Genomic DNA, 24,701 nt, shown 5'->3' on the forward strand with positions numbered 1-24,701 from the left:
ACCAATCACACAACCTCAAGCAACCAGCAAATTCACTTATCCGGAATCTAACAATCCCCATAGGTGCTGGATGCCAGCGGGTTTAATGTATATGCACTAGGAAGTGGAGGTTCTTTTAAAAATGAATTTTTACAAGCATCAGACGCTTTCTCTCTCCTCCCAATGGAGAAATGCAGAGAATGTGTCCCCAGCACCCTGAACAATAACTATGCTTCCGTCAATGTGCTTCTCTTTTCGAGAGCTGCTGGGATTTGGAATTCTGCAAGGGCCTTCTATTATCCTCTTTCAGTTTCTGTTTAGACCTGTTGATCTGACATTTTACTTACACGCTGTGCGAGCTACAATTTGGCAACTGCACTTATGAAACTCTGGTCTGTTTGTAACCTCTCTTCAGATTACTCCTTGTATCCCTCATGCCAAACAATGATGTACTCATTGAATCTTGCTCCTGCCAGATACTTATGAGATGCACTTGCATGGTGGGGAGCAACTCTCAGACTGGTTCTGTTACTAATACTTCAGTTTTTCACTTTAAAAAAAAAATGACAATCAATTGTATTGGTCACTAGAGGACTGAGTAAATGACAGCCAAGATGGCAAAAATAATGTTCAGACTTCTGCTTAATCGCTAACATCAATTTATAATTTTCAAGGATGACTAACAATAATAAGCTGGAATTAAATCTGATTGTTTCCAATAAATATCCTTTCCCTGATGCTCCCTCACCGAAAATGTGAACTGATGCTCTCTTAAGGGCCTAGAAAAACTTGCCATAACCCAAAATGATAATGTTTCAATTATTAGTTGAATGAGTTAGACAAAACTACAGCCAAATTAGTCAGATAAACAGTGGCTTAAGGGCCTGGCATGCTTCGTTGTTCAAGAGTAATTTTCTAGCCATTATTTTAATAAATATGTCACTTCCAAACTGCATGGGGTTTGGGAACTTGCTGCTGCTGCTTTCTTAAAGATTTCGTTTTGAGCAAGTAATGCTGTTACTAAAATGCCGCAAGAATTAACATTATATGAAAAGGAAACACAACAGCCTGCAGATGCTGTGGTTGCAGTGCCCAAAAGTGCAGGAAAAACTCAGCAGTCATTCAGCATCAAAAGGAAGCCATGTTTCAGGCCTGAGCCCTTGTGAATTCGGCTTATCTCTAAAGTCACACCAGTACATCCAGTATCCTGGGTTGATAACTCTTCACTGGAGAAGCTGAAATGACCCTGGGGGAACTATGTCCTTCCTTTGGCTTGACTTCGCGGACGAAGATTTATGGAGGGGTAATGTCCACGTCAGCTGCAGGCTCGTTTGTGGCTGACAAGTCCGATGCGGGACAGGCAGACACGGTTGCATATTATGTATCTCTAATATTATCTCCATTCACACTTCCTTATATCAGCCTTTGTTGTTTGTTTCATTAGTTGATTTATTGTCTGTCTGCTGTAATTGTGGTTTTAAACTTTATTTTTAAACTTTATTTATTCGTTCAAAAAACAAATAATATATGACATATACAGCAATTAAACATGAACATTTTTTTATATATATATAAAAAGAAAAAAAAGAAACTCCCCCCCCCCCTCAGCCAACTCTCCTAAGGAGAGCCATAAAAAAAGAAAAAAGAAAGAATATTTAAAAAATGTTAAATATACATATTAAAATATAATGAATATAAATTGAAATGTAAATATTCTGAATATAACAGCCACTTATTAATAAAAAAAATTATAATTATCATGCAAAACATATGTAATTTTTTCCATTATTAAACAATATTTGATCTCATTATGCCATCTATTAATATCAGTCATATTTGTATCTTTCCACGTACTAGCAATACATTTTTTTGCTACGGATAAAGCTAAATATACAAAAGCAAGCTGAAACTTATTTAATCCCAAGCCTTTCAGAGGTTGCAAACTACCCAATAAAAATACTATTGAATCTAAAACTATTTTAATCTTATACAGATATTCTAAAAAGACTGTATATGTATACATGACCAAACAGCATGAAAAAAAGTTCCAACAGAGTTACCACATCTAAAGCACAAATCTGATTCATTAAAACCATATTTTTTTTAATTTTTCAGGTGTCAAATATAATTGATGTAAAAAAATTGTAATTAATCATTCCATAACATGCATTTATCAATCGAGCTACACTATGTAAGGTAAAACATCATGAGATGGGAATGTGTAGGGAGTTACCCTGTACAGGGCTGTAACAAGAAGGGGAGGTGTCCTTGTACTCCTGTTAGGTAAAACATCATGAGATGGGAATGTACAGGGCTGTAACAAGATGTGAATGCATCCTTGTACTTACAAGATAAGAGAGACATTGATGGATTGAGAGGCAGGAAGCTAGCAGGGAAAGGATAGCAACAGTTTTAGTCATTGGACAAGTAATGATATGATGATGTTCTAAACATGTATCCAAGGGTATAAAAAATCACCATTTTGCTGATAACGGCAGAATGCATTCTCCGACTAACTTGTTAGTCGCAAGTGTTACAATCCGGTAATAAAGAACAAAGAACCCTGATTTCGACTCAGCCTGGTGTTTGTCTCACTCATTCATGAACAAAGCAGACCTAACAACTATCATAACAAATATCTAACCAATCCTCTTCAGAAAAAATAAAACCAATATCCACTTCCCATTTAATTTTAAATCTATTCCAACCTTTTTTATCCATACCATCCTGTAATATTTGATACATAGATGAAATATAACCCTTCTCTGGTACCTTCATAAGAAAAGTCTCAAATTTAGTAATTTTAGGTAAAATCATCTCTCTACCAAACATACATTGTACCAAAGATCGAATTTGATAATAAAGAAATAAAGAATTCTTATCAATACCAAAATCTTCCCTCATCTGGTTAAAAGATAAAAACTTACCCTCTTTAAAACAATCTCCCAAATTTTTCACACCTTTAAATCTCCAATGCAATAAACTTTGATTATGTATTGAAAAAGAAATAAGTTGATTGTTATACAATGGAGTCAAAGCCAATAATATACCTCTAGAACCTATCATTTTATTTTTCTTTATCCATAACTTTCATTAAATGTTTTCGTATAGGCACATTATATTGTTGTAACAAATTCATATTCCGCCTAAACAAAAATTGATGTATTTCAAATTCAGAAATACTTGCCATCTCGTAATTGTGGTGTTCAACCTAACCAGAGGTTGGTAATGGGACAGGTACAATATTATCTTTTCTCCCTACTTTCCTGATAACCTGCTCCTCTTGCCTCCACACCTCCTGCCCCTTCAGTTTTCCACTCTCAGCTTGTGACTCCTTGAGGCATTCCATGGACACCAGTATTGCAGCAGACAATTTCATGACAGGCTGCATGGGGCAGTAGTTTAATCTCAGCCTCATGTTAGCAAGGCCAGAGGCAAATTGTTGCATGTTGCAATATACCCTGTGCCTGATATGTAGCATCAGGATCTTGGAAGAAGAGTTGGTTGCTTCAGATTCTGAACTGAATTGTTAATCTGAGAACTTCTAGTGCTAACCAGTTTGAACATTTATTAAGTATTGTTATTGCCATTAAATCACAAACCTCCTTCCTCTGTGCTTGCTTTATGTAGGACTCTGAAGGAATTGACATCATGCTTGGTGTTTGTGCAAATGGACTTCTAATTTACAGGGACCGGTTAAGAATAAATCGGTTTGCTTGGCCCAAGATTCTTAAGATTTCGTACAAAAGGAGCAACTTCTACATTAAAATCAGACCCGGAGAAGTAAGTGTGTTGTATTTTTTTTTAAAATTAATTTTCTGCTCTCAGCTACCTCTGAAGCCACCACCAAAGAGGGGTCACCTCCACTGATCACAGCTTTTCCATTTTTAAAGCATTTTCCCCCTCCCTCCACGTGTTCTGAATGATGAGCTTTGGGAATCACAAACCAATGTTGTGGCAGGTGGCATTCCAGCATTGGTGCTGCTTTATTTCACCCCTGACAAGGAAAACACACAACTTGTTGAACCTAGTGATAAGAAAAGCACGTGTCTGAAGTAAAGAAGTGAGAGCTGGTGGCATGGATGAGTAATTTACACAGTGAGAGTAAGTTATCCATTGAAATCATGGTGCATTGTAGAATCTATCTCTGAGACGAGTGGAGGCAAAGTGTCCTTTGATGCAGAAGATTGGATTTTTGACTCTTATTACAAGTGAATCATATGTACATAATATGTTGTCTTGCATGAGATTGAACAGGTAGTGCAATGGTGTCCTCTGCTTGGAAACAGTGTTCAAATGAAGCAGCAATCAAGAGGAGGAACTTGGTAGATTTTTTTCTTCCTTAGCCCAAGGGTATTGCAGCAAACACTTGTAATCTTGTAATCGGTTAATTGAAAGCACCCAAGGATTGAGCGTAGACCCTTCTGAAGACACAAAAAAGGTTTCGTATTTTGACTGGTTATTAAATAACAGCCAACATCCAATGAGGGATGTTCTAGAGTGCAAAATGAAAAATTGCAATGTGCATCCAAAGGCAGAAAGTCATTACCAACCGTCAAATTGAATAATGTTAACAAAATAATTTTCACTGAAAACATTTCAATTAATGCCACAAAATTGTCTGCGGATGGCAGAGAGCCTTTCCTGCAAAGCAGAGCAAATTTGCACAGGGGGGTAAATTATAGTCAATGCGCAAGTTTCCCTCAGGGGTAATTCGGTGACCTCTACAGGTGATGGTCGGATATCTGTCCCAACAATGGTATTAGCAAGCTCGATTTGACAAACAGGCCAGTGGAGCGTACTTTGCGAATTGAAAGATGTGCCCAAGGTGTTTGCATCAATTCTATGATTTTTGTTGAAAAGTCTGGAACTGTCAACACATTGCAGTAATCCTTTTACACACCTCTATTTATGTCTTGACTGATGACAACTGCACTTGGCATCATCTCTTTATCAACTACCTTTTTGACTCTCTCACTTCCTCCTCCTCCCAGTGGGCTCTCCCTCGACCTGTCTCTGGCACCTTCTGTCCTTCACCCTACCACCTCTGGCCCTTCCCCCTTTCTCCCCTTTAAATATGTGATTTCAACAGCTTTTTTGTGAAAGAAATCTTGGTCTTCATCCAAGGTCCAAACCCAAAAATTTGAATGGCCTTTTCTCTCCATGGACATTGTCTGTCCTGAATTCCTACAGCAATTCATTGTTTGATCTTCCAAAGATTACTTAGGCACACAAGTAAAAATATGAGGATGTTGTTTCTGACCTTCTTCATTGGATGAGACTGCCGTACTGTATTGTGCACCATTTTTACCTTGTCAAAAATAATGATTTGCAGTAAAAAGATGCTCTGGAAACATTATTTACAGTGTATATCTGTGTGTTGAATGTTTTTTAATCAATTGCCATATAAAAAGAAGCAGAAGTTTGCAGAAAGATAGCTGGGACTCCTATTATAAGAGATCTTTGTTGAAAAGTCACCTCCACTTGATTGCTTTTGGGAAGGATGATCGAGGCATGATGTGATTGAGAAATGTTGGCCTGAAGCCAGTTACAAAGTTTTGCAGATAGAGTTAGTGAAACCAGCCTTGAAAAATAGAATACAAAGTAAGAAGGTATATTGTCTTTGGCAAATATTAAAAGAAATAAATTTCAACGAAGATGTAGTACATTCCAAAATCAAGGCTCTGGGAGAAGGATCTGTTCTTAACAATGGTTTTGTTTTGAAAGAAGGGACATGAAATGTTTCTGATTTTTTTGATAAACCTAAACATTTAGAATATTTAGAAATCAAGAAAAGATTATAATTAAAAATAGAATGAACAGAATTTATTAATGGAAAATAAATTTGTGAGGGGAAAAAGCAAAATACGAAAACATAAGAATGTGCATAAATTTGGACAGAAAAGAAATCAAAAATAAATATGACAGGGACTGTTTAAATGCTCTTGACTTGAAAACTATCTCAACATTTGGCTTAAATTAATGGGTGAAAGGTAAAAAGGAAACTAAAAAATAAACATAGTCACTGGAGAAAGTGTACAAAAACCAAACAGAACAAAAGATTGTTAGAACTCCAGTACTTAAATGATTGTGTCTGAAAGGAAGTGGTTCAGAGATATTGGATACATTAGTTGTCATCTTCCAAAATTCCCTAAATTTTGGTCCAAGCACATTGGAAAATTGCAAATGTAAAGCTTGTATTCAAGGAAGAAAACTCAAATCCTGCTGGACCTATTGTTGAGGAAGCAGTCCTTGGAATATTCTCCTTCTGTAATTATTGATTCCATTTAATGAAATGTACTTTGCAGACATAACATTGTATATTCAAAACGCACTGGGGTTGAGGGTTAATTAGGTGTAAATTGGGCAGGCACACACTCATGGGTCAAAATGGCCTGTTACCGTGCTGAATGTCTAAAATATTAGTTTTTTTTTAAATTGAGGTATTGCTGTGATTAAGACATGTTTGAAGACCAGATATGAATTTTAACAATGTATTTTTTGAATCCAATAATTATGAAAAAAATAGTGAAGTCAATAACCAGAATCTGAGCTTGGAGGATAAGATCTATTTTCATAACACAATTGGTCTGGAATTGCAACATTGCTGACCTTTAATGTTCTCACTGCTTTCTACTTCTGTACTCTGTGGGAGAAAATGCAACACAAGGTAATAACAGCATTACCCTGTCATAAGTGGAAATGGAGGTCGATGAAACTGTTAAATGGAAATCCTGGCCTGACATATTGTTAACCTTGTGTGGTATCCCTGTTGATTCACCTTTTTCGATATGGAAAGAGCCTTTTTTTCCTGTTGGCCCTTTTTATTTACTTTTGAATGATCTTGACAAGGCATCTTTTATTTTCCATCCCTTATTCCCTTGAGCAGATTGAAAGTCAGCGACATGCAAGGGGTTTTATTTATATTTTTTGTTCAACATAAAGGTTCTTGGATGGACATGCCACTGGCAAGGATGACAATTGTTAGCATAACTTAAGTCCTAATATCATAGCATGCACAATTCATGATGAAGGCACTGTTGAAAGCCTCTTGGATATGGGACTGCAATCACATTGAAGTTAGACCAAACAAGTGTCTCCTTTCCTCCAGCTCTTCACTTTCCTCTCTCCATTCATGGAGCTATCCCTCTACCCCTGTTTTCTGGTGTGCCCTCCCTCCCTTATCCACCTATTACTGCTTTGCCTGTGGGACTGTGCTCCTCCCCCTGCCCCCCTCCCACCATTCTGTTCAGGAACCTGCCTACAGTATGCCTAGGCCTGAAATATTGGTTATGTATCGTTATCTTTGCTATTTAGTGTTTGGACACTCGTCTGAGTGCTACTGATACCACATAACCCAGTGCTACCTGTCTCATGGTCGGTTGGGCAGTGACTAAACCGGCTCTCCCACTGGTGCGGAGGGTGGCTTGACACCCTGCAGGATGAAAAACAAGACCTGTAAAAGGGCGGACAGACCCTCTCGTTGGGTCAGTAACCACCTAGCAAACGTGCTATGAAGCGTGGAAGGAGCATGCCTTGCATCAAAGCTTGGTCTGTCCATTCACTGCCAGAGAACTTCCCCCAGCTGTCTTGAAACTCAACGTGTCGCTGGATCTGGGAGGGGATGTTGAGAGAGTGGATCTGGATCTGTGCAACCCCCTACTCACCTAAATCCATTCACACACACACACACACACACACACACACACACACATGCTGTTCCTTTCTGAGGAGTGGGGTACGTTCCTATCAAACCCCACAAACTGACTGAAAGGAACTATCGTCATCTTATGGGATGGATAGTCAGAAGAAGAGGAAGTACTGTTTGACCTGCTGAGTTTCTCAGCCATTATGTTTTTACTTCAAGCACAGCGTCTGCAGACTTTCCGGTTTTACTCCAATTAAGGTACATTTGTTTTCATTCCCGAAACACAATGACAGATCATCTAATACCCACTGTGCCCTTTTATCCACCAAACCATCACACTTTTGGTTTCTGCAGAAAAATTGTGGAAGAAGAAAAAGCTGCAATTCCAAAATTGCTGAGATTCTTATTTTTTTGCTTTGTTGAAGGATCAAAGCGGCCTTTGATTTTCTTTGAGGTAGGATTAGTTTCTTTCGCACAATCCCAGGAAGTGGTGTGTTGAAAGTTGAAAACGTACGTAGGAAATTATGAATTAGCAGTAGGCTACACGTTTGATGCCTAATCATCATTGATCGAGATTTGTTTGTCTTCGTGCAGTAAAAACTACACACATTGGTTATTAGGATTCTGCTTCTGTTTTAAATCAAAATCGGAGACTATATTTCCCTGCTCTTTGACAAAGAGATAAACAAGGACTTGCAACTCTGCACTTCCAGTGTGTAGACCTTCTCTGAACTCCTTGTAATGCATTTACAGTCTTCAAGTAGGTGATCAATACTGTATCTAATGTAGAACTCTGGCATAACTTTCCAACTTTTGTGACGCCTTTCCTCACAATGAATTATAGTCTTGTTAATCTGTAATTATCTTCTGTTCTTGCATAAAAATCCCTCTGTTAATCATACTTGCAATTTTGCATTATTTAGATCAAGTGCCTTTTAAAAATTTTCTTATACCAATATGAATAGTTTCGCATTTTCTCATGTAATGTTCCTTGTCACATTTTTGTTCAATCTCTAAATCTTTTCATCTACTTTGTCGTCTTCTCAACATGTGCTTTGAGTCATCAGCACATTTTGTAATGATATTTTGGTTCCTTCCTCCAAGTTTTCCAAAAGAAAGTGCAACAAAAATCAGGGTACGACAGCACTGATCCCGATAGCAGACCACTTGCTGCTTCTTGCCAATGAGTAAAAGAACAATTATGCCAATTCTCCGTTCCCTAGTTAAGAGTTGGATAACCTCGGATGCCCCCCAAAGTTCCTCAACATGGTTATCCAACTGCACGAAAACCAACAAGGTCGGGTCAGATACAGCAATGAGCTCTCTGAACCCTTCTCCATTAACAATGGCGTGAAGCAAGGCTGCGTTCTCGCACCAACCCTCTTTTCAATCTTCTTCAGCATGATGCTGAAACAAGCCACGAAAGACCTCAACAACGAAGACGCTGTTTACATCTGGTACCGCAAGGATGGCAGTCTCTTCAATCTGAGGCGCCTGCAAGCTCACACCAAGACACAAGAGCAACTTGTCCGTGAACTACTCTTTGCAGACGATGCCGCTTTAGTTGCCCATTCGGAGCCAGCTCTCAGCGCTTGACATCCTGTTTTGCGGAAACTGCCAAAATGTTTGGCCTGGAAGTCAGCCTGAAGAAAACTGAGGTCCTCCATCAGCCAGCTCCCCACCATGATTACCAGCCCCCCCACATCTCCATCGGGCACACAAAACTCAAAACGGTCAACCAGTTTACCTATCTTGGCTGCACCATTTCATCGGATGCAAGGATCGACAACGAGATAGACAACAGACTCGCCAAGACAAATAGTGCCTTTGGAAGACTACACAAAAGAGTCTGGAAAAACAACCAACTGAAAAACCTCACAAAGATTAGCGTATACAGAGCCGTTGTCATACCCACACTCCTGTTCGGCTCCGAATCATGGGTCCTCTACCAGCATCACCTACGGCTCCTAGAATGCTTCCACCAGCGTTGTCTCCGCTCCATCCTCAACATTCATTGGAGCGACTTCATCCCTAACATTGAAGTACTCGAGATGGCAGAGGCCGACAGAATCGAATCCACGCTGCTGAACATCCAACTGCGCTGGGTAGGTCACGTCTCCAGAATGGAGGACCATCGCCTTCCCAAGATCGTGTTATATGGCGAGCTCTCCACTGGCCACCGTGACAGAGGTGCACCAAAGAAAAGGTACAAGGACTGCCTAAAGAAATCTCTTGGTGCCTGCCACATTGACCACCGCCAGTGGGCTGACATCGCTTCAAACTGTGCATCTTGGCGCCTCACAGTTCGGCGGGCAGCAACCTCCTTTGAAGAAGACCGCAGAGCCCACCTCACTGACAAAAGACAAAGGAGGAAAAACCCAACACCCAACCCCAACCAACCAATTTTCCCCTGCAACCGTGTCTGCCTGTCCTGCGTCGAACTTGTCAGCCACAAACGAGCCTGCAGTTGACGTGGACATTACCCCTCCATAAATCTTCGTCCGCGAAGCCAAGCCAAAAAGTTAAGAGGCAATATTCTATCCATTCCATTAAGTTGCCTCCTGCATATTTTGAGTTTCTTCAATAAACTTTGATGCAACACCTTATCAAATGTCCATTTTTTAATAAATTAATTGGATTTCTTAATTTCCAATGAATGTTCGTTTGTTATTCAGAGAACAAACTGAAAGCTTTAGTGACCGTACTGGGCCACTGAACAGGTTCTCTGCAAAACGGAACTGTGTCGATGCGCCTTGTTATAGTTACCTTCATCAACATTTCCCCTTGCTCCTCCACTTAAAAAGCTGCTTTTGCAGGAATGAGATTGCTGATGGAGAACAGGTTTCTGTGATGTGATGTTGCCATGTGAAGTAGTTGTGGATTTCAGATAATTTGAAAATTTTACATACGCTGATTACAAATGCATATAACGTGAATCTGCCATCGACAGCAGAAGTATCATAAGTTAGTGAAACATAATATCTTTTTAAATGATCTCATTTACTTATTCAATTTATGCCAGCAGGTAACAATCTTAATCAAACTGGGCCATGAATGCTATGTGTCCACAAAATAATACTTCCTTGGTTGACAGACTGGGAAAAAACAGGTGCTAAATTGTGCCTCTTTTACAGTGTTCTGTGCATGTCTATCAGGATGCCATCTGGTGATGATATTCACTGATGTAAGATTACTTGGAGAAACTGTCCTCATAGAGTCATTAAATCAGCAGTGGGTGAAACTCGAAAGCCTGCAGTTGCTGTGATTGTAGTAAAAGTGCTAGAGGAACTGGTCCAGAGGAGGTGAAGATGTCTACATCTTGAAGATAGAAGGAGGGTTCAGGTCTGAAACGTCAGTTATATATCTTCATCCCCTATAGACGCTGCAAGTCCTGTCGAGCTCTTCAAGCATTTATGTGCTTTTAAATGATCAGCAGAGGTGTTTTCTATCTCCTATCACTTTTGTACAATTTCCTTTTGTCTATCCTAAGCCCATTGTTGTTCTCATCTACATGCTGACAATTTGTGGCATAATCCAAATTGCACATGCCAACTGATATGCGCTACATCTCTCTCTCAAATAAGGATTCTCCAGCATCTTTTATTAATGAAGTTTTTGTACTTTCTGGGCACTGCCTTCCCTTGACGAATCTTTTGCTTGACAATTGAAGGATTTCCTGTCTTCTTTCAATTATCTAATTCCCATTAATTGCACAAATGGTCCATCAATTATTAGAAATGTTAACTGGTGCTCTCAGGACTTTAAAATGAAAACACAAAATGCTCGAAACTCAGCAGATCAAGCAGCGGTTTTGGAAGGAGAAACACCATTAATTTTTCTGTCAGGTGATCCTTCATCAGATCTGAAATGTTCACTCTTTCTTGCAGCTGGTAACTGTTTTCTTCTTTAATATTTTCATTGGATTTTATAGAAATAGCCTTCACATAGAAGCCATTAATCCAAGGTAATATATGAAAAGAATATACAGAAAAAAGCACCATTATATAAGAAAAATAAAACTATTATATATAAACTCAACATCATCACAGTCAGAGGTGGGAAAAAAAACACTTAAATAATGATAAAAGTAATTGAAAAAGATTTTTATTAAATTTAAATATACTATTCTATTCAACAAATTCTACCCCCTACCCTTCTAAAGTTATCTGGTAAGTTCATATATTTCACTGCCATAAAAAGAAACTTCAAACTCTTTTTTTTAAATTAAGTGATCTTATAAATTATGAAAATAATTAATAAAAGGACCCCAAAAACTTTGAAGATTTAAACCTTTTACAGTTGAAGAGCATCTGATTTCCCCCCCCCCCCCCCCCCACAAAGTTAGGCATGCCATCATATCAGATAGCCATTGAAGGTCTAGCAATAAGGGAGGCAAAAGAGACTACATGGGATTGAGACATAGTGATTTTCAAATCAATTTCAAATGTCTTAGTTGATCCAAAAAGGACAGTTGTAGGATTAGGTGTCTTGCAGTGGCCAATGTGAAGAGAGAGCGAGGCAAGGTCAACTCAGGGAAAGCTGCTGGGACCAGATAACAATCCCAGCAGAGTGCTCAGGGGATGTGCGGCTCTCACCGATATCTTTAACATCTCCCTGAGCGCTCTGCTGGGAATGTTATCTGGTCCCAACATACTTCAAAGATGCCACCATTGTCCCCGTGCTGAAGAAGTCATCTGTGCCCTGCCTCAATGAATCCCGCCCTATCACACAAACATCCATCGTCATGAAGTGCTTTGAGAGGCTCATCATGGGGCACATCACAGTCCTGCTACTGCCGTCACTGGAGCCCCTGCAGTTCACATACAGATCCAACTGCTCTACGGACGATGCCATTGCCACCGTCCTCCATCTAACCCTCACCCACCTCGAAAATAAGGTTTCGTATGTTCGAATGCTATTTATTGACTTTAGTTTGGCATTCAACACAATCATACCTCAGTTCCTGATAAGTAAGTTGAGCCTGCTGGATTCTTGACTTTGTTGGAGGAGACCTCAAGCAGATCGGTAACAGCACTTCCAAGACTATCACACTGAGCATGGGAAACCCCCCCCCCCTTCCCCAGTTCTGCCTGCTTAATCCAGTGCTGTTCACTCTGCTAACCCATGACTGTGCAGCTAAAGACGGCTCGAACCACATTAAATTCACTGACGGCATGACCGTGGTGGGCTTCATTAGTAAAAATGAGGATCCAGCGTATGGAGATGAGGTGCAGTCGCTAACAGATTGGTACAGAGCCAACAACCTGCATCTGAATGATAATAAAACTAAAGAGATGGTTGTCGACTTCAGGAGGACCCGGGGAGGACCACACTCTGCTGACCATTGATGGCTCAACCGTTGAGGTTGTCAACCTGGAGTGCATTTGGCAAAGAACCTTAACACAAGCTCCATAACCAAGAAAGCCCAGCAGCATCTCTACTTTCCTGCAAAGGCTGGGCAAAGTTCACCTCCAGCCTCACCACATTCTACAGAGGATATATCAAGAGCATCCTGTTAACTGCATCACCACATTTTTGAAATTTGTACCATCTCGGGTCGCAAGGCCCTGCAGAGGATAGTGAAGTCAGTGGAAAAGATCATTGGGGGCTCTCTTCCTACCATGAAGGACATCTACAACAATTGATGTAGGTGAAAGGCAATAAACATTGTGAGGGACTCTACACACCCCTCATGTAAACTGTTTTTCCTTCTGCCACCTGGTAGGAAGTACCATAACCCTCGGGCCCTATGTCCAGATTGGCAAGTTTCCCCCCCCCCCCCACCAACTAAGCCACGAGGCTCCTGAATTCCCAGAACCTATGTGGATAGTGTATCATGCACTTTTACTGTGTATGTCTTAATATTTTAACATTTTAGTGTGTTTAACTTGTAACAAATATTTATGTAAATATGCTCTGTGATCCTGGAGAAATTGTATCTCATCTTTATCGTGCGGGCATGGTATGAATGATAAATAAAGGTGACTTGACTTGATTCACATTGAGAAATAAAGATAAAGTATGAAAGATATCTTCCCAAAAAATGGAAAGAGAGGAACAAGACCAAAACAGATAACAAAGTGCCACTTTCAGTCTTGCACCGGTCACATTTCAAGGTGTAAGAGTAAAATTTAACAAATGGAACTTTAGAAAGGTGAGCTCAATGTACTACTTTAAATTGTAAAAGCAGACAGTGGGCACACAAAGAAGTTATGTTTACCAGTTTTAAGATAGATTCCCTTGTAGTATCTGAAAATGAAAGTTGAAGAGCTTGCTCCCATAACTTTTAATCTTTTTTAGGGAATTATCCTTTGACTTTAATAATAAATCTTGTATAGTTGATATCAGTTTTTTTTGATTCGGTTTAAAAATTATAGATCATCACTAAGGTATTTATAACAAGGTCTTGAAGTTTTTAAAAAAACTAATTTTTAGGTATCTTAAAATGATGTTTGGGTAGTTTAAATTTAAGAGGTAGTTGTTGAAATGAAGCAAAATTATTATCAATAAATATCTTGAAAAGATTGGATGCCCAAGTTAAGCCATTCACGAAAAGCAGTATCTCGCACAGAAGGTGGAGATTTAAGTAATATAGGGTAACTAAGTAAAAATCTACGATATCCAAAAAATATTCTAAATTGAAACCATATTCTCAAAGTCTGTTTTACAACAAAATTGTCAGTTAATTTGGAAGCAGAAAAAGGTAATTGGCGCTCCAAGTATCAAAATAAGAATCTAAATTAATCCAATTTGAGGTGTCTGTTCAGTTCTTGAAATTAATCCAAAAAATTGTACATCTAATATTAGCTGCTCAGTAATGGTGAGTGTTTTCAGTATTTTTTTTTTCGTTTTAATCTAGATTTACAGCATCCATAAGTTTATTGATGTTTAGAACTTTAAACATTGAAGATGATCTGTTTATGATTTAATATATGTGAATGACCGACAGATCTCTGGACGATTAAAATAAAACTATCAAGGAAAATGTATTTTTTTAGACTATGAAATTGCTAGTACAGGTACATGATCATTTATCCGGACATCTAAAATCCAGAAAACTCCAAAATCCTGCAAGTGGGAAGAGAGGCAGCAGTGCGAGTCGGGTGGACGGGGGTTGGGGGGTGGGGTAGATGGCAGGGCGACTGGAAGGGGGTGGTGGTGGATACGGCAGCACAATTTGGGTGGGCTTTCCAAAATCCGGAAAAATCTGAAATTCAGAACACACTGTCCCCCAAGGGTCCCAGATAAAGGATTGTGTATCTGTAGTGGTGTGTGTGCATACATCTTACATCCTATCCCTCAACAACTACTCATTATCTGACTGTCCTTGTCCATCCCTTCTAAATCCTTCCTCCCCTTCCCTCAACCAATTCAACGCCTTTTTTAAATTTTTTAAAAAATTTTCACACTATGAACCATACTAACCAAAATACACGCAAACATTTCCCTCTTGAATATACACAGTGTCATTTTCTCCCCTTCCCCCCCCTTCCCTCCCTCCTTCGCACCCCCCCTCCCCACCCACTCAACGTTTAACCCATATGATACATTAAATTCATTAAACAATGTCATCACACAATGAAAATAAACAAGAAATTTGTGTCTTCGACTTTTACATATTGGGTCAGTTCATTTTGTCGTCTTCTCCTTCTGTCATTCTAGGCAGTGGAGGTTCGCGGTAGGATTTCTCTGTTGTGTTCCATGTATGGTTCCCAAATTTGTTCGAATACTATGATGTTATTTCTTAAATTATATGTTATTTTTTACAATGGAATACATTTATTCATTTCTCTGTACCATTGCTGTATTCTCAGGCAATCTTCTAATTTCCAGGTTGACATAATACATTTTTTTGCTACAGCTAAAGCTATCATAATAAATCTTTTTTGTGCTCCATCCAAATCGAGTCCAAGTTCTTTACTTCTTATATTACTTAGAAGAAAGATCTTTGGATTTTTTGGTATGTTGCTTTTTGTGATTTTATTTAATACCTGATTTAGATCTTCCCAAAACTTTTCCACTTTCTCACATACCCAAATTGCACATACTGTTGTTCCCGTTTCCTTCTTACAACGAAAACATCTGTCTGATACTGTTAGGTCCCATTTTTTTAACTTTTGGGGCATGGTGTATAGCCTGTGTAACCATTTATATTGTATCATGCGTAACCTCGTGTTTATTGAATTTCTCATAGTTCCAGAGCATAGCTTTTCCCACATTTCATTCTTTGTTTAGATCTTGTTCCCATTTTTGTTTGGGTTTACAGCTTGTTTCCTCGTTCTCTTTCTCTTGCAGCTTGATGTACATGTTTGTTATAAATCTTTTAATTATCATTGTGTCTGTAATCACATATTCAAAATTGCTTTCTTTTGGTAACCTCAGTCTGCTTCCCAATTTGTCCTTCAAATATGTTTTCAGTTGGTGGTAATCCAACACCTTGATGAAGAGTTGTCAACCAATTACTAAATCCTTCTATTGGCTCAGACTTCCCTCAGTCTGCAATTCCTTCCAGATGTCTGACCTTCCTGAGGTTTCTATCCTTCTGCTCCGTTTCAGTAGCTTTACCGTCAACTAATTCAGACCTAAGCTAGGAATTGCATCTGCCTCCATCTTTTCTCTTTTTAAAATGCTCATTGAACCCTATTTTCCCTTTTGAATGTATTTTCATTTGGCATTGTGCTACTGTGAAGCTGCCTTGGGTTATTTTCCTGTGTTAAAAGGCACTGCAAAGCTGCCAGTTCTGCCAAATTGAGGATATTTCTGTAATAAATTTTGTATGACTTCAGAAATCTTATTCCAAGACTTGGCTTCCAGCCAAATGTTATTTGAAACAATTTAATTTATTTGTGTAAAGGTAAAGATAAAAGCATAAAATGTCTAGATATGTTCATGGTTTCAATGAATAGCTGTCATAACTTTGTCCTGCGTTGTTAGCACCCTCTCTCCTCAAGATAATTTGATTTAAGAGCAATATTTCTGTTAATGTATCACATTTTCCCAAATGGAAAATGCAGGTAATATTCACCATCTTTTTGCGCATACCCCTGTGGGTTAATGCTGAAAAATAAAGGTTATAGTTTATAAATTCTTTATTGCAGCATTTTTTGTGAGGTCATTAACTGAGCAAGGTTGGCCTAGGTGCAGGCAGCAGGGACAACTTCAACACTTTTGGCTATCTTGAAAGGTGAGGCAATGATGCCAATGGGGTGATGCACCAGCAAGCCCAAAAGAAAGTAACTAAATAAATTGAAGCCCTGCACTGTGGATTTTACAATATTCCTGTGCTTTACTTGCCTATGTCTTTTCTTTGGCTTGGCTTCGTGGACGAAGATTTATGGAGGGGTAATGTCCACGTCAGCTGCAGGCTCGTTTGTGGCTGACAAGTCCGATGCGGGACAGGCAGACACAGTTGCAGCGGTGCAGGGGAAAATTGGCGGGTTGGAGTTGGGTGTTGGGTTTTTCCTCCTTTGTCTTTTGTCAGTGAGGTGGGCTCTGCAGTCTTCTTCAAAGGAGGTTGCTGCCCGCCGAACTGTGAGGCGCCAAGATGTACGGTTTGAGGCGAGATCAGCCCACTGGCGGTGGTCAATGTGGCAGGCACCAAGAGATTTCTTTAGGCAGTCCTTGTACCTCTTCTTTGGCGCACCTCTGTCACGGTGGCCAGTGGAGAGCTCGCCATATAACACGATCTTGGGAAGGCGATGATCCTCCATTCTGGAGACGTGACCTACCCAGCGCATTTGGATCTTCAGCAGCATGGATTCGATGCTGTCAGCCTCTGCCATCTCGAGTACTTCGATGTTAGGGATGAAGTCGCTCCAATGAATGTTGAGGATGGAGCGGAGACAACGCTGGTGGAAGCGTTCTAGGAGCCGTAGGTGATGCCGGTAAAGGACCCATGATTCGGAGCCGAACAGGAGTGTGGGTATGACAACGGCTCTGTATACGCTAATCTTTGTGAGGTTTTTCAGTTGGTTGTTTTTCCAGACTCTTTTGTGTAGTCTTCCAAAGGCGCTATTTGTCTTGGCGAGTCTGTTGTCTATCTCGTTGTCGATCCTTGCATCCGATGAAATGGTGCAGCCGAGATAGGTAAACTGGTTGACCGTTTTGAGTTTTGTGTGCCTGATGGAGATGTGGGGGGGGGATGGTAGTCATGGTGGGGAGCTGGCTGATGGAGGACCTCAGTTTTCTTCAGGCTTACTTCCAGGCCAAACATTTTGGCAGTTTCTGCAATGTAAAGCCTAACTAATTAGCAAGAAGGCTTGTGCTTAGTTGAAACACGAGGTGGATGGAAGCAAGCATCCCATGTTATATAAAACTTGGCTGCGTGCTGTCTCCACAAACCTCGGTCAACCAACTCATTGTGTCTCCACTTGACTTCAGTTGATCTCACCAGTTGACGTACTGTCAATTCATTTCCTTTTGTCACTCAAGTACAAAGGTTGGATTTCAATGGCACGTACTTGTTTTCTTTCTTGTGTAGTGGGGTAAAAAATGCAGTCTGTTTGCTTTAATGCATTGTTTTGCTACCATTTTCAGTACGAGCAGTTTGAAAGCACCATTGGTTTCAAGCTCCCAAATCATCGAGCTGCCAAGAGACTCTGGAAGGTCTGCATAGAGCACCACACCTTCTTCAGGTAAACTCAAGACCAGAGCTATTATTTGTTATGCCTGCAGAGAATGATTAGATGTACTGAACATCAATTTCATAGAACTGTCAATACATCAGCAAGAATAATGGCAATTATACTCCAGAAAGTGTCTTTCTGTGTTTTCAAGACAATGGAAGAACTTCCTCTGAAACCTTGCCCTATCTTAAACCAGTCTGATTTGTGTTGATAATTCCCTCTCAGAATGTGAATGCTTCTAGTTTCCTTTCAAATTCCGTCCTTGTGAGCGGTACTTGTCTCCTCCTGCTGTGTGAACAGTGATCTTCAGTCCAATGAAGTTAAGAGTCTTCACTTTCCATCAAACACAAGAGTTTTGAAATAGATAAATTTTGACTTTCTGAAAATTTACCTGAGCTAAATTGTTTGGCATATTATTTGACTGGCAAAATGTAAAGGTTATCAAGCCTGCACACCCACTGTAGATTTAAAGATAGTTGAAACAGTAATAAATATTTAAAGTGAGAACATGTTCATCAAATGGTTCTGTGCACAATTGCCCTGTTGTATCGTTGAATCCACTGGGGACCTATCGCTTAGAATAAGTTCTGAAAATATTTCATTTCTTCACCTCTGTTTCCTTAGGAACCTCCACCACATGCAGTTATTTTTTTAAGAAAAAAAGCCTACCCTCTATGTGTATTTCCTTTGAGTCGTCTTGAATGTTAATTGGACTATGCAACAAATGTATCTTTTCCCCTTTTTAGACTTTTTTTTGCTGTTTCCTGGTAAGCAGGGTAAGTTTTTAAAGCACATTTTTAAATGTTTGGAAAAGTTTGAAATGTCATCTTTAAGAATGGAAATCTTAGATCCTAATAAAATCACAATACCGGAGAAACACAGTGGGTCAGACAGCATATTTTATAAAGCAAAGATAAAGATGAATAACCAATGTTTCGGGCGAGCCCTTCATCGATGTATGAGCAAAATGTAGGCAGGTGCTCCTTTTGAGTACAGGAGTACAGAGATCCTGCTGCAGCTGTACAGGGCATTGGTGAGCCTACATCTGAAGTACTGAGTGTAGTTTTGGTCTCCTTATCTGAGGAAGGACATCCTCGCCATGGAGGGGGTGCAGAGAAGATTCACTAGACTGATACCAGGGTTGGAAGGACTTGCACATGAAGAAAGGTTGGATAGACGAGGCTTGTATTCTCTGGAATTTAGAAGACTGAGGGGGTTTTTTATAGAAACGTAAAATTCTTAAAGGTTTAGACAGACTAGACAGAGGTAGGTTGTTTCCAATGCTGGGAAAAACCAGAACCAGGGGTCACAGTTTAAGGATAAGGGGGAAGTTTTTTTTAGGACTGAGATGAGGAAAAATTTCTCCTCTCAGAGGGTGGTGGATCTGTGGAATTCTTTGCCACAGGAAGTAGTTGAGGCCGGTTCCTTGTCAATATTCAAGAGTAGGTTAGATTTGGCCCTTGTGGCTAAGGGGATCAAAGGGTATGGGGAGAAGGGTACTGATCAGCCATGATCATATTGAATAACAGTGTAGGCTTGAAGGGCCAAATGGCCTACTCCTGCACCTTTTTTTGTGTTTTACTGCTTCACTTCATTTTCTTCTTAGATCCTACTGTTCAAAAATGTAATTTTTTTTAAAGATCTTTACCATCATTTCACTTGCTGTTCCCTCAACTCCTTTACTATGAAGTGCCTTGGGTTATTTACTACATTAAAAGGCTATGTGTACATGTTATTACTTTGCTTTTGTAACCACACAGAATTGTTTTACTTCAGCAAACTGGTTGTTGCATTTAACTGTAAATTGATGAGAATTATAGATCCAAATTCTTTCTCTTCTCTTTGAGCCCAGATGGTTCCCTTCTCTGCTCTTTTAATACTCTGATTCTCAAAATGGAATTTTTACATGTTTGCTAAGTGAGGCATGATAATTTCTTTATGTTTTCCATCAGTTTTAGATTTTGTCTAATTTTAGAGAAAGAAAGAGCACATGGTAAATTCAGTTCAAGTTATCACTTGTCCTGAGGGGGAACAACTTATTTTTGCAAGGATGGTCAGATTGATGATCTGAATTATTATTCCATTTGAGGGCCATTCATGTGAATGTCCATGTCCCAGACTTGGAGAGATCCTCACCAATCATCACAATTTCACTCCATCCTTATGGATTCTTAATAATGAACCTGTGTCAGATTAGTCTCAGTGCAGTCAGCAACTCCATTCATTTCATTTTAATTGGCCAGTGTATCATTTATATTCCATCTTCCCAATATAATTTAAATCATTTAAATGTAATTTTTTTACATTGTGTTTTAAAAGTTATAAATATTTGAGTAGGCTAGAAATGCAGTTCTTTCATTCCTCTTGGAAGAATCTTGGAAGAATAGTTTATTTAGGCCATGCTTCATTCCCATTCTCTTTTTCAACTCATGCCTGTTTTGGAGATTGCTCCCATCATTCAGTGGTGACACACATCCAAGTTGTTGCTTTGCTTTTGTGACTCTAAAATTACAGCATCATTGCTCTTCAGCAGAATACATCTTATACAGTTTGGAAAAAGAGATTGTACGGCACCTAATAGCCTGAATACGCCCGGGATTGACTCATCTCGGAAGCTAAGCAGGGTCAGAACTGGTCAGTACTTGTAGGGGAGCCTACCTTGGAACACCAGGTGCTCTTGATTTCTGTGAGGGGCACTGGACAAAGTGCCTTACAATAGACAAAAGTTCAAGAATTTTGTGGATGTTACATACTAAATATTTGCTGGCCATCCAAATGTCAATGGGATTGGGTTTAGTGACTGGAAGGTGTTAAACTTTGCAGAACTTTTCCAATCAAATTCCAACCACAAATCAGTTTATAGCCTCAGGTCAGTCCAGCAATGAGGGCAGCAATGAGTTAATGTGGCTTGCTGGCAAACAAGGAAGTTAGCTCATATCAATGACTTAATTGACATGACCCTGATGTGGAACAAATTCTGCAATCTGTCATTTAATTGACATTGATGCAACTCTCCGATACAATTATCTCAACATAAATGTTCACTTTCTTGATTCTCACTTAATTGCAAAACCACAGATATGAAATGTTATCTGAATAAGGATAAGGACCTAGGTTTTATGTTTGTAACTCCTCCATTCGGGTAATATTTATTTTTCATGCCATGATGATGATGACTAGGCTTCGCCTCCCCACTCCAAACTATTTATCCTGCATGGGAAACAGGTGCTCTTGAAGATATGGATGCTTGGTTCCCTGCAGGAAACTTTCATGTTTAAAGAATTTAGTTGATCTTGGTTTCTATCTGTGGCGAATGCTTGTAAACTTCATAAGCACCAATCAAGGGCATGGAACTGTCCAGATATTCATAAAAGATGAGGAGAATTATAAAACACTAATTTACAATGTAAGTAAAGGGGCCTCACAAAGAAATTCAAACTCTGATTTATTTGTAGTTTCTAGAACAAAATGAAACTGCTATTTCTTGCAGGTAACAATACTGAACAGCTCTTCCCTTTTTTATTAGTAAAAACAAATAACAGAATTCAAATTGGATGCAAGTTGGTGAAAATATTGGAATGTCTGAGAGGAATACTGAAGATTTGTTGATTCTGACAATGACAAATATTGCAGTCAGGGTTTATAGAACTACAGCACAGTACAGGTCGATTGGCCAACCTTAAAAAAAGCATTAAATCATTCCTATCCTGTAGCCCTCTATTTGTCTTCCATCGATGTGCCTGTCTAAGAGAATCTTAAATGCCCCTAATATTTCAGCCTCCATCATAATCCCTGGCAAGGCATTCCAGGCACCCACAACTCTGCGTATATTTTAAAAAAATTTAACCTTGATGCCTCCCCTAAGCTTCCCTCCCTTCACTTTTAGCACACGTCCTCTGGTATTTGCTATTGCTGCTCTGGGAAACAGGTGCTGGCTGTCTACCTTATTTATGCCTCTCAGAATATTGTAGACCTCTAAGTCTCTCCTCAATCTCTGCTCCAAAGAAAGAAATCCTAGCTCTGCTAACCTTGCCTGATAAAACGTATTTTCCAATCCAGGTAACCTTGTGATAAATCTGCTCTGTGCCCTCGTTAGATATTCCATGTCCTTCCTGTAATGAGGTGAATTCCTATGTGTGGAGAAGCTGCAAGAGACATTATATAGTTCCTCAATGAGTCATCTTTTGTTTCTTCACTTGGAATTAGTTCTGAAATAATTTGTAATATTCTGTTCCTTTAGAATGTACCTTCCTTCTAATCCTTGACAATTACTGATCTATTGAAGCCTGGCTTGCTCAGCTTCATGAACATTTTGCTGCTTCCTTATTCCACGCCTGCATTCCTCGAGTTTGAGATGTGTCCAGGGGCTGGCACTCAAAGCATTATTAACAAAGTTACCTGACCACCTCCCATTCGGCTGAATGACGTATCTGCAGGGGTTTAGCGGGTCAGAGTTTTGTTTTGGGATGTTTTATCAAGAATAAAGTAGGAAGAGTAAATAGCAGGTATCAAAAGTGAGTGGGGTGGGGGGGGGGTGTTGGAGCAGGGCCAGGATGTGATGAGATTGGATCAGTGCTGGCTTGATATGTCGAGTCCCTCCGCTTCTCATTGTTTGCTCATGGACTCCAGTATCAGTAGTTCTGGTGTTTGTGTTCTTCTGAATGTACCTTTCATCTCTAGACTTGAGCTTTTAAACAGTGATTGATCTTTCATACTGATATCCATAAATCCCCATGTCATTCAGGAACTTTGTCATCGAACATACCATCCCAAAGTCTCATCTGTGTCAAGTTCCAATCCTTGCTCTCCTCTACTTTCTTGGTGTACAAATGTTTGAAATTGTCATCAAAAATCCTTCACTCTGCTTTATTTTCCCAATATTGAGACACCACTCATCCTCATTGTTCTAGAATTCATTTATGTATCTTTAGCTTTCCTATATAAAGGACGCTGAGTTTCTCCAGCATTGTGACTTTACTTCAAACATGGTGTCTGCAGACCTGCATTTTACTCCATATCCAATAACATGCTCCGAACCATCTGTGACTTTGACCAGTCATCCCCAAGATCCATCAGATTTTACATTAGCAACATTGTCTTATCGTGAAGCAATTTGAGATGTTTGCTTTCCATGTCAAATGATGCTGTGAAAATACATATTGTCATAGCTGCTTGTTCAGTTGTAATGTGTTTGGCCAACTTTTTTGACTACATTTCTCTCGTTTGTACAGAGTAATTGCATTTATTAACTTGCTTTTCAGACTTGTCTCCCCTGAGCCTCCTCCAAAGGGGTTCCTTGTAATGGGTTCCAAGTTCCGGTACAGTGGTCGTACTCAAACCCAAACTAGGCAAGCTAGTGCTTTAATTGATCGCCCAGCTCCTTATTTTGAACGATCTTCAAGCAAAAGATATACAATGTCAAGGAGTCTAGATGGAGGTATGACTTTTGTTTAGACACCAGATAAATAGTTAAGTTAGCAAATTGTGCCATGAATATCTTGTATTGAGACCTCACTACAAAGAAAGTGCTGTTTAGTGAGGACTATTGGAACCATTTATCCTGAAGAAACCTGGTATCTCTCAATGTTGCTACTATCTCTTCAACCAGTAAAGTTTCTGTGCTGTAATAACATTTCCCTTTAATTTCAGATTTTAACCTCCGTTACATGAGTGGACGAAGCACTTTTACTTTTTAAACAAGACCAACTTGTGTGTGTAAAATTGAAATGTAAATTGAGAGGGGGCTAAAAATAAACTGAACAATTTCAAAGCCACATTACTTTAAAAATAAAAGATCCAGTTCAAGAGTGGATCCAGCAGTGATTCCTGTGGCACAGGCCTCCAGTCTGATAAACAAACCTTCTGACTCCAATCATGAAGCCAATTTTATATACAATTGGCCAGCTCACCCTGGATCCTGTACCACCTCGCCTTCTGAATGAACACTTGGTGTACTTGTAAGAGCACCCAGAAATGGTTTCCCAAACTCAAATGTTTGCTTAAAAAAAGACTAAAGAACGGTTAGAGATTTCTTCCCCTAAATCTGTTTGCCTTTCCCTTTTGTTTCAAGCTACTTGTTAGAAAGTGTGTTTGAGTGAAATGAGCATATTTTACGTCAGGTGTTCTGACTTGCAGAATTTTTCCGTCCAGCTTCAGTTGGAGAAAACCATGATGCCTATTTGAAGGAATCGATGAAGGATGCAAGCGAAACTTCGAGAACAGAAACACCAGACACGACACAGTCTGACAGCAAGAAATCCTCCCAGAAATCAGAAAAAACAGATGAAGTAACAACACCAACAAAAATAAAAGAAATGAAGGTACAGCAGTTTTAAAGTTCTATGATTCTGATGCAGTTGATCTGTTTTGCTCTTAGCCAATTCCAAGTAGATGAGTTTGTACAGAAATCTCAGTGACTGATTTCTAACAGATAGTCACCATGATTAAAC

At 39.4% G+C, this 24,701-nt stretch overlaps 1 protein-coding gene across 9 annotated transcripts in view; it reads left to right on the top strand.

Moving 5' to 3' along the window:
• Nucleotides 1–24,701, top strand: part of LOC138735736 (band 4.1-like protein 1) — a 251,623-nt gene that overhangs the window by 196,661 nt on the left and 30,261 nt on the right. For all 9 annotated transcript variants that reach the window (XM_069884045.1, XM_069884044.1, XM_069884047.1 and 6 more), the window contains 4 exons: nt 3,610–3,762; nt 18,164–18,261; nt 23,514–23,689; nt 24,403–24,572. In XM_069884045.1, the coding sequence (XP_069740146.1) occupies nt 3,610–3,762; nt 18,164–18,261; nt 23,514–23,689; nt 24,403–24,572 (597 nt within the window). The remainder of the gene's footprint in view (nt 1–3,609; nt 3,763–18,163; nt 18,262–23,513; nt 23,690–24,402; nt 24,573–24,701) is intronic.

Source organism: Narcine bancroftii, chromosome 6, assembly GCF_036971445.1.
Source record: "Narcine bancroftii isolate sNarBan1 chromosome 6, sNarBan1.hap1, whole genome shotgun sequence".
Lineage (NCBI taxonomy): Eukaryota > Metazoa > Chordata > Chondrichthyes > Torpediniformes > Narcinidae > Narcine > Narcine bancroftii.